General features: G+C 43.8%; 1 protein-coding gene across 6 annotated transcripts in view; it reads left to right on the top strand.

The window, feature by feature from the left end:
- PLA2G7 (phospholipase A2 group VII) overlaps window positions 1-14,955 on the top strand; it is a 29,952-nt gene that overhangs the window by 12,333 nt on the left and 2,664 nt on the right. For 2 of the 6 annotated variants that reach the window (XM_090031163.1, XM_090031171.1), the window contains exons 2-9: window positions 2,831-3,009; window positions 7,907-8,063; window positions 8,907-9,000; window positions 9,655-9,723; window positions 11,289-11,436; window positions 13,135-13,248; window positions 13,487-13,578; window positions 14,003-14,164. In XM_090031163.1, coding sequence (XP_089887289.1) covers window positions 2,911-3,009; window positions 7,907-8,063; window positions 8,907-9,000; window positions 9,655-9,723; window positions 11,289-11,436; window positions 13,135-13,248; window positions 13,487-13,578; window positions 14,003-14,164 — 935 coding nt within the window. In that variant the 5' untranslated portion in view covers window positions 2,831-2,910. Of the gene's footprint in view, window positions 1-329; window positions 437-2,830; window positions 3,010-7,906; window positions 8,064-8,906; window positions 9,001-9,654; window positions 9,724-11,288; window positions 11,437-13,134; window positions 13,249-13,486; window positions 13,579-14,002; window positions 14,165-14,955 lie in introns of those variants that run through there. The other 4 variants (XM_090031175.1, XM_090031191.1, XM_090031200.1 and 1 more) reach the window with 3 other exon arrangements.

Below are 14,955 nucleotides of genomic sequence, written 5' to 3'. Positions count from 1 at the left end.
AAAGCAGCATTAAGTTGCCTGACCTCACGGGAGACGGAAGCTAGTTCTCAGGACTGTAATGGCCTGTCTGAAAGGCGTTACGCCTGCGTGAAAAAGGTGTTTTCAGGTCGGTTCCTTGGGAATCAGGAATTCCTGTTGCCAGGAGCCAGCCAGTATAATTGGCTGACTTGGGACAGACTGCAGAAAGCACGCTCTGAAGGACTAAGGGAACTGAACTATACTTTCAAGTCATCTCATTTTGACCCCACCCTTAAAAAGACAACACAGATAAGCAGAGCTGCTGGATACTGGCTGCTCACATGCTTTTGTGTTATTTCCTTTAACAAAAGTCATGACACTGGGAAAGCAAGAGGGACATTAATAGAAGAGCCCTTCGAATTTTCCTTTACTTTTGCATTCTGGACTGACAGGGAAACTGGAGAAACAAAATTAGTAGGTAAGAATGGGCTTCGGTGGGCTCAGCTATATTTCATTTTCATTCTTCAGTGGGCTAGCTATATTTCATTTGCAGGAAGTAGGGAAAAAGAAGTAGGATGTTATGCCATTTCTATGTCCCAGCTCTGCCTTTACGGGACCTCCTTATCCCTGCAAACGCCTGCCTGAGAGCAGCTGCAGAGCCAGGCCTCGCGTGCCTGGGTTTTCTTCAGCACAGAGCGCGACGCTGTTCTAGGGATGATGACGGCTGGGCTCAAGCACAGGAGCAGAGGACAGAAATGCTGATCTGCATTCCCATCCCTGCCAGAGTCTGTCTGTGGAGCTTTGGACAGGTCACTCCTGTGCCTTGTCTTCCCCACTAGCAAAATAGAGATGACCACACACTCCTGTGTAGTTACTTGTGTCATCACTGACAGCCAGGAGAAGTGGAAGTTAGTATTTTATACCTACATTGCTTCCTCCTGTGGAGGAAGAAATGATCAGACTTGGACCAGAACCATAAAGAATCCAGCAAGGATTTGTCAGCGGTAGCCTGACATTCAGTTCATCAGAGTCTGGAAAGCATTTTGAGGTCTAGAATGCAAGTCATGACAGCACTGCATACTTGACTTGGCCCACCCTTAAAATAACTATGGAGATGTGTGTGTCTCTCACACACACGCTCCCTCTCTCTCTTCTCTACCTCATGGTCACTGGAAACGTGATCTGAAATCCTGATAAAGTTCTTGCCTAAGTTAGGCAAACCACTAACAAACCTGGGGTTTGTATGTGGTCACAGGTGCGTATGAGCACTTGGCCTTATCTGCAGGGTTGAGGAAGTTGTGAATACTCCGGAGCTTAAAAAAAACAGGCCAATTTTGTTGTCTTTTCCTCCATCCAGTTGCATATATCCAACAGGTTTCATGTCCTAACGGTAACTTGAGACTGTTTTTAAGCAGCTGAAGTGCTGAGGTTTGTGAAACAGCTGCTGACCACAGGTTACATATTTATTAGGGGTTTGTGATGCATACTCTGCTTCTGAATTAAAATAAAGCAATTCATCTTTTAATACTTCATTTACTGTAAGTATATGTATGTGTGTATACATACGTACATATATGTGTCTAATATATATATCTAGATATGTATAGCTATATCCATATATATACACACACACATATATATACATAGACACACACACATATATATATAAAATAAATGTTACTGCATGTCAAAGCAAAGGTGGAAAGGAAATAGGATAGTTCTTCAATGGGATCTCAGTGCTACTAGCAAGGGAGGTGGGGGAGCAGAAGGAAGGGATTCAGAGGACATGGTTTAGTGGAAGCTGGGGAGAGAACAGTACCAGGAGCTGAAAGGTGGGGCAGCAAAGGGATCAGAGGCGTAGGCTGAAAGGCAGAGGCAGAAGGAGACGGGGGCTAAGCTGGAATGGGTCTGTGCAGGGGAGGCTAATAGAGCCCTCAGTTTCATAAAATCCTAAGTTGTATGTGTCTGCATGCATGTGTACATACACAGGATTAAAGTGACATGTCTCCCCAGCCATGTGACACAAGGAGCTGCATTAAACATGGCAGCTGGGTGAGGGAGTGGTGGTGTGCTGCCGGAAGGGGAACCCTCCAAAATGCTTCTCTCAGGCTTTGAACAGAGATGAAACTCCTACATGCAACAGCAACCTCCTGCTCCTTGTGAGGCTCATATGTCAGCTCGGAATCAGGGGAGGCCACATCAGTGCAAAAAGCAGCTTTATTTTTTGGTTGAACCCTAAACCTCCTGCAGCTCTGTGCAAAACCATCTGCTTTTTGTCTTGCATGAACCCCTGCTTGCTCCCAGAAGAGGGAGAGACTGTAGCTGTTTTCCACCATCTTAACCACTCAGCTTCCCAGTGCCCTACCACTGGGGCCTGCTGCTATAGTTTATACTCCTTTGCCAATATAACCTCTGTCTGAATCTGGCCCGTTAGTTCTGTATAAAGCACTTTACCCTCTAATGTACAGATATCTTAAAACTACTAATCTGACACTGCATACAAGTGCTACACAGCCCCATGGGACAGGAAGTGAAGAATCTGGATAAAACTGCAGGGAGTTGATTGAAGTGGGCAGAATGTAATTATCAAAGGAGGCTGAATTTTCCAAGGAAATCAGAGCTAACATCCTCCCCCTCAGCACATGTACAAAGCAGTTATCTCCCCCAGTCTCAGCGCTTCAGTCAGTACCCTGCACTGCTGAAATTCTGTGATCTGTTGTGGAGGAAGTCTTACTCTCTGACACACAGCATGGTCCCTTCTGGCTTTATATCCGTGATTCCCAGATGTGTTCTTTGGACCCCGAGTGTAGCTTGTTCCCAAACCTTAACATCCTGAATCTTTGTTCTCCTGTTCTTTTTTCCATTGCATCAGTTTGCCGGTCTGAAAAGAAGAAAAGAATCTCCCAAGGTTTGTTGTGGTTTTTTAGGTTTGGCTGTTGAAGCGCCGAAGAAATGGGAACCAAGGGCACCGCCAAGTTTTACAGGATCCCTGAAGGGAAGGGGCCTTACTCTGTTGGCTGCACAGACTTGATGACTGATGACACAGATCAGGTAGGACACCTGTATCTGTCCTGTCCCTCCCCACTTAAATCACTAGCCCAGCACCAGTGTTAGACACTGACTACACGAAAAGGTCTGCTTATTCAGGTAGGAGGAAAATCCCTGCTGTTCAGAACTGGAACCAAGCCTGCTTAAGCAAACAATTTTTTTTTTTAATGACTTAAGCAGCGGCATAATTCACACTGGGTGGTTTCATAGATTCATAGACATCAGGGCTGGAAGGGACCTCGGAAGATCACTGAGTCCAGCCCCTGCCCAAAGGGCAGGAAGTCAGCTGGGGTCATAGGATCAAAGTCAGCTGGTTAGCGTAGGGCAGACGGGTAATACCTCTGGTCCAAGAATTGCTGTTAATGAGCTGATATGGTGAATGCTAGGATCAAAATGTTATATGAAACTGACAGGCAGACAAGTACCTTCCTTCAGCCTCCCAAACTTTGGGGGAATGCAGAACTGGATCTAGCTCCAAACATGAACATTGTTGCATGGGCCCACCTCCAAATACAGCTGAAGAACCCAACCCCATTATCCTAGTTGAGAGAATCCTCCTAACAGCAAAGTATTTCACAGCAAATTCTTTGGGGCATAGCAGAAAAACATCTATTCCTCATGGGGCAAGAAGGATAGGGAGGGACAAGAGGTTGCCACCCAGTGGAGTGAACTGTATGCCCTACCCCTGATCTCAAGGAGATGCATCAAGGAAAGACCATCCATACAGAGCCCTTATGCACCCCAGTGCGTGCCTTAAACTCCATCCTTCCTGGTATTTTGGTTCCAGGGGAAACTTGCATTGAGGTCTCTATTGACTGCAGCATTTTCCCACCCCACAAGTCCCAGTGACACTTGGAGGTTGAGGGGAGGGATTGTACACAGCATTTCTGCTGCACTGAAAACAGCATCATTGCTTTTTTAGTCATGTCTGTTTGCCTCTGAAATTGGTTAGTGATGAAACAGAGCTCTTCAAAGTCTGATAGCGTAGGTAGAAAAGGTAATAACCAGTTACCAGGCCACAGCCCATACTATGCTGATTTGCATTTACAGATACCCTTGCCTTCTAATTTTCCTACATGATCACTTTTGCATTTGCATTGTATTTTTAATCACCAGAAAAAACATAAATGCTGGAATTTGTCTGCCATGATCATTGTTTACAGTGTTCATTTGCACATTTTTGTCTATGAATTTTATAGTGTGTCCACTATATCCCTTTGGGTAGTTGTAATAAAGCTTAAGGGGTTCAAATTAGCTCTCATGACTTTATCAGGTAAATGATTTAGATAATTAAAATTCTCTCAGGGCTATTTGCAAACCACTTTCACACATTTGTAAACAGTTGCTTATCTGTGTAATCATCCATGGAGTAATTTCATATAACTATTACCAATGTGAATTAAGGTTTTGTGGCCTGTTCCTAAATACATTTTCAACATAAGGGCCATAAGAAAGTGTGTTGAGTAACTGAAGATAACTTTCATCCAGTGATTGTTGGGGTCTATATAATAACAGACTGACAAACTCAAAATTTCAGACAATATGGAACTTTTCAACAGGTTTAGTTTAAAATAGTTCCTAATGATTCTATTGTCATTTTTCACACAATGCTACAGTTCATATATTTAAGCAAAATACAACATGAGAGAGAAAGATATTTCAGCAGTTTGGTGCAGATTCAGTAGTGCACTAACAAAAAAGCATGTTTTTATCTGCAGTTTTTAGCTGCATTAACACCTTGTTTGTTATATGAAATGGCTTGTATACAGCACCCCCCTGCGGTCTGTGTAGAAAAGCACTGGGCCGTAATTTGGGTGATTTGCCTGGTTCATGAGAAGATCCGGTGTTAGGGAATTGGAGCGGGGAGTGATCAGTAACTGGAATGAAAAAGTAGAGGGGGAGAGAGACCAAAGCAGACTTGGGAACTTTGTGAGTAGATGGCTTTGGAGGAAAAACAAATTATATAAAGCATGGAAGAAATACCCTGGAAGGCTCTTCAGAATAATATTTTGCTATAACTGTGTACAGCTTTGATCTGGAGGTGCCCAAGTGCTTTACAGAGAGGGTACAGTAGATACTGTTGGCCCAAAGGCTATTTGGTATAAAACCATCTAAGTGCTCATAGGTTTTTCCCAGTGGGTGGTTGCAGGCATTAACCCCACCCCCCTCCCAAAAAAACAATGCTTTAAAATTTAAACTCAACACAGGAGCCCCACACACACCCGCAAGAGGCATTGCATTAGCTGGACCTGCCTCACCCAATGTCTGTATCAGGCACTTTAGTGGGGCTTTTTTGGTGCTTTTATCTAAGAGCTGATTCGGCTATGGCTAAAAGCACAAAAAGTCCCACTGAAATGCACGACCTTTACAGACGCTGCAGAGCCAGGTTGAAGTAACACACTGCTTCTTCAGTAAAGTATGGTTTGGGGGTTTTAATGTCTGCAAACAGAGATCTAACATGTAAAACAAAAACGGTCATGGGTACTGAGCGCCCGTTAATTTATTTCAGTGGGTGCTTGAGCCCTGGAGCACCCACAGAGTCAACACCTATGTAAGTGCTACTTACACATCAAAATGCAATTGCCTGAAGAGCATTTTGCACAGATTTCAGGACTTCTTGCCACCTGCACAGCTGGTCTTTTCCTTCTGGACAGCTTTGCTGTGGCCATGTCTGCCCTGTGGTGATCTTATTCCACCTTGGGTAGGTCTGGAACTGTGCACAAGTCTGTAAGGGTATGGCCAGATTAAAAACAGCTAAGCCGATGTCGGGTTATGACTCAATTGTTAGGGGGATGTGGAAGACCCAGATTCCAGGCCCTGCTGCTACTGGTCCACTTTACCTAATACCCATTTCATGCAAAACATAGGAAAGCCACTAGGTGGGATATAGACCTCCTGAGGTAGAGATGACAATTTAAGGACAGTTTAAAGTATTTGTTTTAAGGCATGACTATAACAAAACTAATAGACTTTAACCAAAAATAAAAAATACTGTTCAGTAGCTGCAGGGTGTGTTACATAACAGACCTAAATCTGCATGAAGTGACATACACATACACTGAACAGCAATAAAGGGATCTTAAAATCCCAGATTGCTAAATTCTAAAAACATAAGACTTGTATTGGGTAGCCAGCCTGCATGGAGCTTACCCAAGCTTGAGAGAAACTTCTGAGGATGCAAAGGTCTCAAGACACCTGCAGATGGAAACCTCAGCAAGAACAGGAGGGTGAAGCTGAAAAGCACCATCCAAGGGCAGAGCTCTGCTTCAGTTGCCCTAATATAAAGCCGCAGTTACACTAATGTGGGGAAGCAGATATGCCTAAATTACTGATTCTCATCTGTGGGGTGCCACCAGATCCTTTGAAGAGTGCCACAACGTGCAAGGAGATAAGTGAGGAGGTAAATAAATAAGCGCAGGCTCAAGTTTGTCTTTGCCTGAATGATACCCCATCCCCACTGCCCAGCCCCTCTGCAAGGAGGTAAGCCTGGTAATATGTAAATTAGTTTTTGGAACTGGGTGCCACTCAGTGGGCGAAAGTTATGGAGTCCAAAAAGGCTGAAAATCACTAAGTTTGTCACCCTGTGGTCAAGCTGGATCTAATTAGCTTAGAGCTCCTATTGGCTCGCTCTCCTCCTGGATTCACAGTTCCTTGCAGTTGACTATCCAGAAGGCCAGATTCAACAGGAGGATACACATGACCTATTGATTAGGATTTTGCTGGGAGGTGGGAGATGTATGTTCAAATCCACTCATCCGTGTGAGGGGAGGCCTAGAACTGGAGTTTCCACTGGAGTTTCTATGAAGCTATTTGGTAGGAGAGGCTTCCTTGTTTATCTGCCTTGTTTTTCTCCAAGTAGTTTCCATAGAGTTACATGCCTGCCCAGGCTGCTGCAGAATACACACAGGTGAAGTGACCTCCTGTGGAGCACATTCAGGACAAGCACCCCCGCCACCATTTTTAAGCTCAGGGTGACTGATACCCAAGACACGGTGGTGTTTTAAGTAGAGTAGCTCTTGGAGCCACTCTAATTAAGGTGCCCTTAGATGCTCTTAAGCCAAGTGGGGTTTGGTCCACTGTCTTCAGTTTACAGACAGGGAAGCTGCACCGTGGAAAAGTGTTAGCAGTGCATCAAGTCAGTGCCACAGCAGGGTATTGAGCCCAAGTATCCCCATTCTTAGTCCATATCTTGTACACTAGAGCATATTGCCTGAAACTAGTCTGAAGGCAATGCAGATGCTGAATGATTCATAGACACTAGGGGCTGGAAGGGACCTCGCAAGATCAAGTCCAGGCCCCCTGCCATAGGCAGGAAATCTGCTGGGGTCAAATGACCCCTGCAAAATAAGCACTTATCTTCAGTCACATTCTTCAATGAGACTGAAGAAAAGGCACATCAAGATACTGTACAGGATGAACTGAAGAATATGGAGATAAGGATAAATAAACCGGTTAGTGAATATTTTAGAGCTAGTAGGGTAAGGATGTAGGTTGTAGCCATGTTGGTCTAAGGACATAAGCAAACAAGGTTCTTAAATTTAAAATAAAAAATAAAAATTCCAACTATTTAAGTTGGTCTAATAAAAGATATCAGATTCACCCAAAGAACCTCGTCTACTATAGAACTAGTAGGGAATTTGTACTATACACCATTTGAAATTAATGCTTTAATGTCAATTTGGTTCAAGGAAGGAATAATATATAACCAGATGCCAGCAATCACACTTGATTCATATGAAAAATATGGTGCCATTGGTTTGGGAGACAAGCAGAACCTTTCCTACTAGCTATTTTTTTCACTGGACTCTCCCTTAGAACTTGTGGCAGGATTTTAACTTCTTAAATTCTTTGGCAGGAAGATTTTTCTTTCCTCTTGTGATTGTTTTCTCTTTTGCTTCAGTCACAGGCAAGCTTCTTGCGTCTGTATTATCCCTCACAAAATACCCCAGATAGTGAAGAAATACAGTGGATTCCCAGGAAAGAGTATTACTGCGGACTTTCAGAATTCCTTAACATGTACCGGGTAGTAGGGGAGAGACTTCTGCAATATTATTTTGGTAAGATTAGTTTATTCTCATTTTACTAGTTAAATGGTACATGTTATACTCAGGTTCTCTGTGATACGCCACATGTAAGGAATAGGTTACAACTGCTGGAGCTCAAGGTAATTCCCCATGTAGAGTTTGCACTCGTGGGTGCCTCCCGAGTCTGGGAGGGCACCTGCAAGCACCACCATTGGCATCAGCGGCAGGGCTGGAGATGATGAGTTCTCGCAGGTGCTGCCATTGGCATGGGGGTGGAGCTGGCGAGCTCCCGCAGGCGGTCCCTTCGGTGGGGGGCATATACCCGCCCCCCAGTGCCCTCCCTATGCATCGCCTATGTTTACATTACTTCTCATCTCCCTACTGTGGGGCAGTAACATCCAAATGATCATGACTGCATGACTCAAGTAGTGCCCAAATGGGTGTCTGAAACTGTCCATGGTTGCAAGCACTATGGGCAAAATAAAGCCTTGAGCAAAGTAAACAGTACTAGGGAGATTTTCAGATCTGTAAAAGGCAGGTAGGTGCCAGGCTTCAACTGAAAGTCATTGAGAGTTGGATGCTTTTTGTCCTTTGAAGCCTTGCAAATTCTTCCCTGTATGCATGGGCCCTGTGCCAATTCCCTGCCCACCAGTGAAATTCTGGCTTCTGCTTAGTAATAAACAGTTAGCTTTACAGTACAAAATCCACTGAACGCCAGATTCCAGTTCTTGGATTCTCCTCGAGTACCCCTCCCCACCAAAATCAGTGGGAATGCTTGCAGAGTAAGGAAGCTACTCAGAGAGGCTGGCAGCACTGGTCTCAAAGAAATGGTTGAATGAGATGCAATACTAATTGCAAGTAACTTGTTTTATCTAGGCTCAGTGATATGTCCTGCAAAATGGAACACCGCTTTCAAGCCTGGAGAAAAATACCCTCTCATTATTTTTTCCCATGGACTTGGAGCTTTCCGGTAATTCTGCACTGGTTATCACACAGTTTGTTGCCCACAGTTACAAAGGGAGAAGTGTCCCTTTGATGTAACTTCACTGAGTGTAGTGGCTATACCATGGAGGAATTTAGCTCATCAAGCTGACAGTTTTTAGGAATTCTTGAAAGCCATTTCAGTTGTGACGATAAAACATGCTGTTTTAACTGCTTGAAACAGTTTTAGAAACAAGGGGTCAGGCCCATAGCTGGTGTAAACCAAAATCAATGCCAGGTCATAAAAGCTGAGGATCTGGTCCAGTGGATGGTGTTTTGTTGTGTATTTCTAATTTAGAGATAAAAATAATTCTTTGTCCCAAAGATGTTGTGAGGTTTAATGTTAGTAAAGCCCTTTGAAGGGGCAGAGTACTATTTCTGTCTGCTATTTTAGTGATTAGTTTCTCAAAACTGTAACAGTACCCAATATGGGACTTGGAAGCATGCTTTACTGACTTGCACCACAAAAGAAACCATTGGAAGCATGCTTTACTGACTTGCGCCACAAAAGAAACCAGTAGCAATATGAGAAAGCCAGTGATTTAAAGGGGAAACAACTGTATTGGGTACAGAGCAAAGACAATCTTGATATTGTTTCAGGAGCAATGTAGTGTGTATAACCAGACAATGCTTTTGATTTCAGGACTCTGTATTCCGCTATTTGCACTGAGATGGCATCACAGGGTTTTATAGTGGCTTCTGTAGAGCACAGGTATGTATGGTACATAGCTTGTTGGGCCTGTCAGAAAAGGTCAAGCATTTTTCACAAAGTAAACTTCAAGCTCTGAACAACATCTTACAGTTCCTTACATTTGACAAATGCTTGTTCTGATGACAAGAGAATCTTTTTCCCCCCAGAAGTTTCCTTAGTCCTTTAAGTCTAAAATAATATTTAGGTGTACACTGATAAAAGATTTTCTTGGCCGATACTGGTAGCCGATTATTCAGCAGGCATATTGGCCGATACAGATCCGATAACTGATTTACAGGATGACAGCTGGCCAGTGTAGAGAGCAGCACCCTGCAGGTAAATCTGTGAAGGGGATGGTGCGGGGGGACACAGATCGAGGTCCCCATGGTGAGAGGAAGTGGGGCAGGGACTGGGGGCGCTGCACAAGCCCCAGCGTCGAAGTGGGACGGGCAGCTAGTCCAGGGGATCAGTGTCCCGGTGCTTAAAAATGGCAGTAGGGGTGCTTGAACTAAAGCTCAAACAAGCTTTAGTTCAAGCACCGCCACCACCATTTTTAAGCTCAGGGACACTTTTAGGAGCAAAGCCATGCAGAGTGAGGGCAGATGCAGGCTGCCTGCTGTGGGCTTGGGGCTCTCCGCTGTTGCCTTTGCCCTGGGAGCCCCACAGTGGCCACACATCCCTTGCCCACCCAGCATAACTTGCCACCTCCACTGCTGCCAGATGGGCAGGGGACAGCCAGGCTCCTGGGCCAAAGGCAGCAGAGCAAAGAGCCCTGAACCCACAGTGGGCAGCTTGCCTCTGTGTCATACACAAATATGGGGGGAGGGGGCACATGCCTCCCTGTACCTCTCTCAGGAGGTGCATGCAGTGGCCAGGAGCCACCCTCCCTGTGGCTCCAACCTGCTCCCCACTCCGGCCCGGATCCCATTCGCTGCCCTGCCCAGCTACACTTCCTCCCTGTGGGGGCCTCAATCTGCCCCTGACCCCTTCCCCTCCACAGACTTACCTGCAGAGCACTGCTCTGCATGCTGCCTAGCTGCAATCCTGGCCATATGTATGCTATGGCTGTGCACATGCATATGGTGTCCTGGCCAGAAGACATTAATCGGTAACACTATCAGCTACACTGGCCAAAAGAAGCTGATAGCCAGTAATGTTAATTTTCCTTTTATTGGTGCTGATCTGATATGACACTGATATATCACACCTCTAATAATATTGTTTTTTCTTAAAACCATAACTACCTCCCTATGGCTCAACTCTGCATCTGAATAAAGAAAAAGTAATTTGAATTTCTTCTCCAAGGACAGAAGAAGTTACAATAAGTATCATATGTTAACACTTATTTTCAAATTTGCTGTTGCAGCCTTTTAATGTTAAGATTCTGGCAGAGTCAAATCAGTTCACTTTCTATTCCAATTGTATTATCTACATTTAATTATAGTGCTGCTGTAGTTGACTTCTGGATGTTGGGAAGCAGTCTTTTTAGCTATGGGGTGAAAATCCTGGTACCACTGATATTAAATAAGAGACCATATGAAATTAGGAAGGTGAACACACTCTCAGAAGGATTTTCTGTTTCATAGAGACAAATCTGCTTCAGCAACTTATTACTTGAAGGAGAAGTCATCCTGGGAAGCACAAGAAGAGGCTACATCAGATATAGAAGAGGAGTGGATATATTACCAGAGGCTAAAACCAGGTGAAGAGGAGCTTCCTCTGCGCCACAAACAGGTGTTTGTTGTGGGATTCTCCCCATGTCTTCTCTGGGACTGGTTAAGGCTAGCATCTATGCAAGGCCAATAGTCACATTTCTGAAACAGTTCTGGGCTACCATCTTCTGCCACCCCAGCAATGGTCATCAGGAACATGAGCTGCAATTTGAGACCGAGCTAACCGGGCTGGTAAACGCTACTGCTATAGGCCTAATCATACCAGCAAAACATACGTGTTTTCCAATGTAACATTTTGCTTAGGGGTGAGGGCTGGACTGAATTATGCCAATGCTGCCCTATTTTGACCCAAGAAACTGGCCATAAACTTAGGGCCCTTCAGGTTGTTCCAGCTAGGAGGAGCTGACTAGATCCGATATTTCTTCTATGTAATTCTGTTTACAATGTTGTTGATTTTCCTAAGTGCAAGGGGAATCAACCAAGCCAGGGAGAGTTTCCAAGCTCCCAACCTAAACTTCTCAGTCAGCATGCCCCCAAAAATCTCCCTTAAAGCTTTTCCTCAGTCATGCTACATTTGTTCAGGCTGTGCCTGAAGCTTCCTGCTCCGTTTCTGCCCTCCTGAGGGACATGTGCGTGCACACTCTCTCAAACGGCTTGAGGCGTGCCTTTTCATTTGGTTTTGGAGATCATTATCTCTGCTCCTTTAAAAAGAAGCATTCATCCAACAAGGTTTTACCCCACCCATTACAATGTCAAAGCACAAGTCTTGCCACGATAAGCTGCACCCACACTAAGGGGGCTAGGCAGGTACAATATCCTGATATATACCTGCCAAGCGTAGACGTTGCCTCTGGGAGAAATTTTCCTCACTCAAGCCAAACCCCAAAGTCAGTGGACACATTTCCATTGAAGTTAGTAAGTTCTGGATCAGGTCTTTCATGGAGTCTCTGCTGTAGGTGGCTCCAATGAGTTAACTTCTACATCCATAAAGCAACAAGTAGCATCTCGCATGCACATCTAACTTCCTACTGGAAACACCAAATTCTTGTTATTTATAAAAATCTTGATATAACTCGCCGATATCCCACAAACAGTTCTGCCAGTTACAGCTTCTCTGATGGGGCTGCATGTCACTCCCACTTAGAAATCTATTTCCAAAAGAGTAAAAGAATATTTTCCTGCTCAGTAAAATGAAGGAATTAAAAAGAAATTCTTAAACATCTTTCTCAACATGTTAAAACTTCATGTCTGAGCTTCGCAACAATCTTTAAGTAACATTTGTACAATATAAGAAGGGCTCTCTGATTCTCATTTAAGGTCTGCCTAGTTTAAAACCAAAGCTGTATTAACACATTTTACAATTTTCATACAGTCAAGGCAAGTTGTATTGGGGCATATCAGTTCAGTGAGCTCACGCTAAGGGAAGCCAAGCATTCATCCCAACTTGAAGCTGTCCAGTAACGCTCATACAGTTGAGTCCCAAGTGGGGTATCAACTCAAAGCCCTTGTATGACTTAAATCCTGAGGAACAAATTCCCTGCACGTGCCCAAGAAAGAGCACAGCTCTCTCTCTGTTTTTTTTTAAATCAAGGGATCAAGTCTGGTTAAGAATAGGATTTAGCATGTATCTACCTAAACAAATGAATGGTCCTATTGATTTGAGGCCCATTGATTTATTCTTAATTGTTTAACTAAAAGCCTGGTAATTTGGTCTTCCCATCCCAAAGGATAATTGTTGCTGACTTTCATGTGTGTCTAGGTGCAAGAGAGAGCAGAAGAATGCATCAGAGCTCTGAATCTCATTCTTGATATCAGTTCTGGAAAACAAGTAGCAAATCTGCTGTCCTTAAACTTTGATTGGACTCTCTTAAAGGTGAGTGAAGAGACGTGGGCTCATTTTGTTAACAGCCTGACAGCCCCGTTTAATTTGCTTTACTATGTATGTGTTTAAATTAGTAATCTCCCCAGGACAGCCAAACATTAGGCATTAGTAATTTTCCTCTCAAGCTATCCTATTGACAGCTGACATCATTCTGCAGTCTCAAGCTTTTAATGTAGATATTAATATAGTTGAGAGAGGAATGTCTTTTATAGTCTTTTTTTTTTGGCAGGATTCAGTTGATACTAACAAGATAGTTGGGATGGGTCACTCTTTTGGTGGTGCTACAGTAATTGAGACGCTCAGCAGAGAAAGTAAATTCAAGTAAGTATCATAATGCAAAAACAAGCTAGTGTTTTTTTGGGTAGAGGCACTAGCTTATCAGAAATCTTATCTATTTAAGTATTAACCAGGATTACAGTTTTCATAGAAGTGGTAGTTTTCTACTTCCCAACAACTCTTACTTGTCTGAACTCAAGAGAAGACAGATGAGTATTTCTCAAAAAGCTATCATTTGCTGCTTTGTTCTGTGAACCTCTGAAATTCTGGCAGAACTTCTGTCAGAGATTAGGAATAAGGAGTAGGTAGAACAATGGTCTTCTCACTTCATATAAAATGGACTTCCAGGTTGAAATGAAAGCATGGTATCCACTCAAATCTAGAGCCACTTACCCAGGCTTATTGCAGATCAAAGCATGCTGCAATACCATGTGGACCATTCTTTCCATATGATTGTTATTCTTACCAGGTGTGGTATTGCCTTTGACGCATGGATGCTGCCACTAGACGATGAAGTCTATCACAAGGTCCAACAGCCATTGCTGTTTATCAACTCTGAAAAATTCCAGTGGGCCACAAATATCATGAAAATGAAGAAGCTTGGCAACCAAAACAAAATGATCACCATCAAGTAAGTATTATAATCCTATAGCCCTATGATAGTCTTTAGTTGAGGATTGTTTACTTGTAAGGTTTGCAAAAAAACCATAGTACTCTAAGCATGTGATGTGCTACCACCAGCTGCAGTAGGAGTGTTAGTGCCTTGCCAATTATTACAGCCTCACCCTCAGAACTTATTACAGAAGGTGTTTTCATCTTCAGATCAGCTTAGGTGAAAGTTTGAATGCTTATGTTAAGCCCTACTATATAGCAAAAGACTCATGCCCAGATCCAAAGCCCTGAGTTCAGCAAACACCATACCTTTTACAGCACTTGGAAAGAGGTACTTAAGAAAAGAAAGCAGATGTACAAAGAGCAATCGAAGCTAGACAAAAAGAGTAAAATGCTGAAGTAATGCAGGGTCTAGGCACTTTTTAATCAGAGAAAGAAGTTCCATTTATTTGGGATCCTGAGCTGTAAACCCTCTCCTGGAATCAGCCAACTAAATTCTATCTAGAAGAACAGAAAAAGACAGACGGACTCCTCTCCATGCTACCCAGTAGCCCAAGTGAGTGCTCTAACTTCCAGGATGTGGAAGGGGGTTCAGTGCTCTGGCTGCCAGGTTATTGATTCTTCTAGGATAGATCTCCAGCTGAGATTGGAGTTTTGCTGGAATAGTCCCAAGCCTTCATCTACCTACTTCCCAGTGTCAAGCCTTAGTCAACCCCAGGGGTTGGCAAAATACAGCCCACGTACCACATCTAGCCCAGCAACTGGCCAGATCCAGCCTGCGGCTGCTCCTGCAGTGCTGCATGGGGAGGG

This window comes from Crocodylus siamensis, chromosome 1, assembly GCF_052110815.1.
Source record: "Crocodylus siamensis isolate JL-2025a chromosome 1, ASM5211081v1, whole genome shotgun sequence".
NCBI classification, from domain to species: domain Eukaryota; kingdom Metazoa; phylum Chordata; order Crocodylia; family Crocodylidae; genus Crocodylus; species Crocodylus siamensis.
The sequence above is the reverse complement of the archived record's forward strand: the minus strand, read 5'-3'. Positions and strand labels throughout refer to the sequence as shown.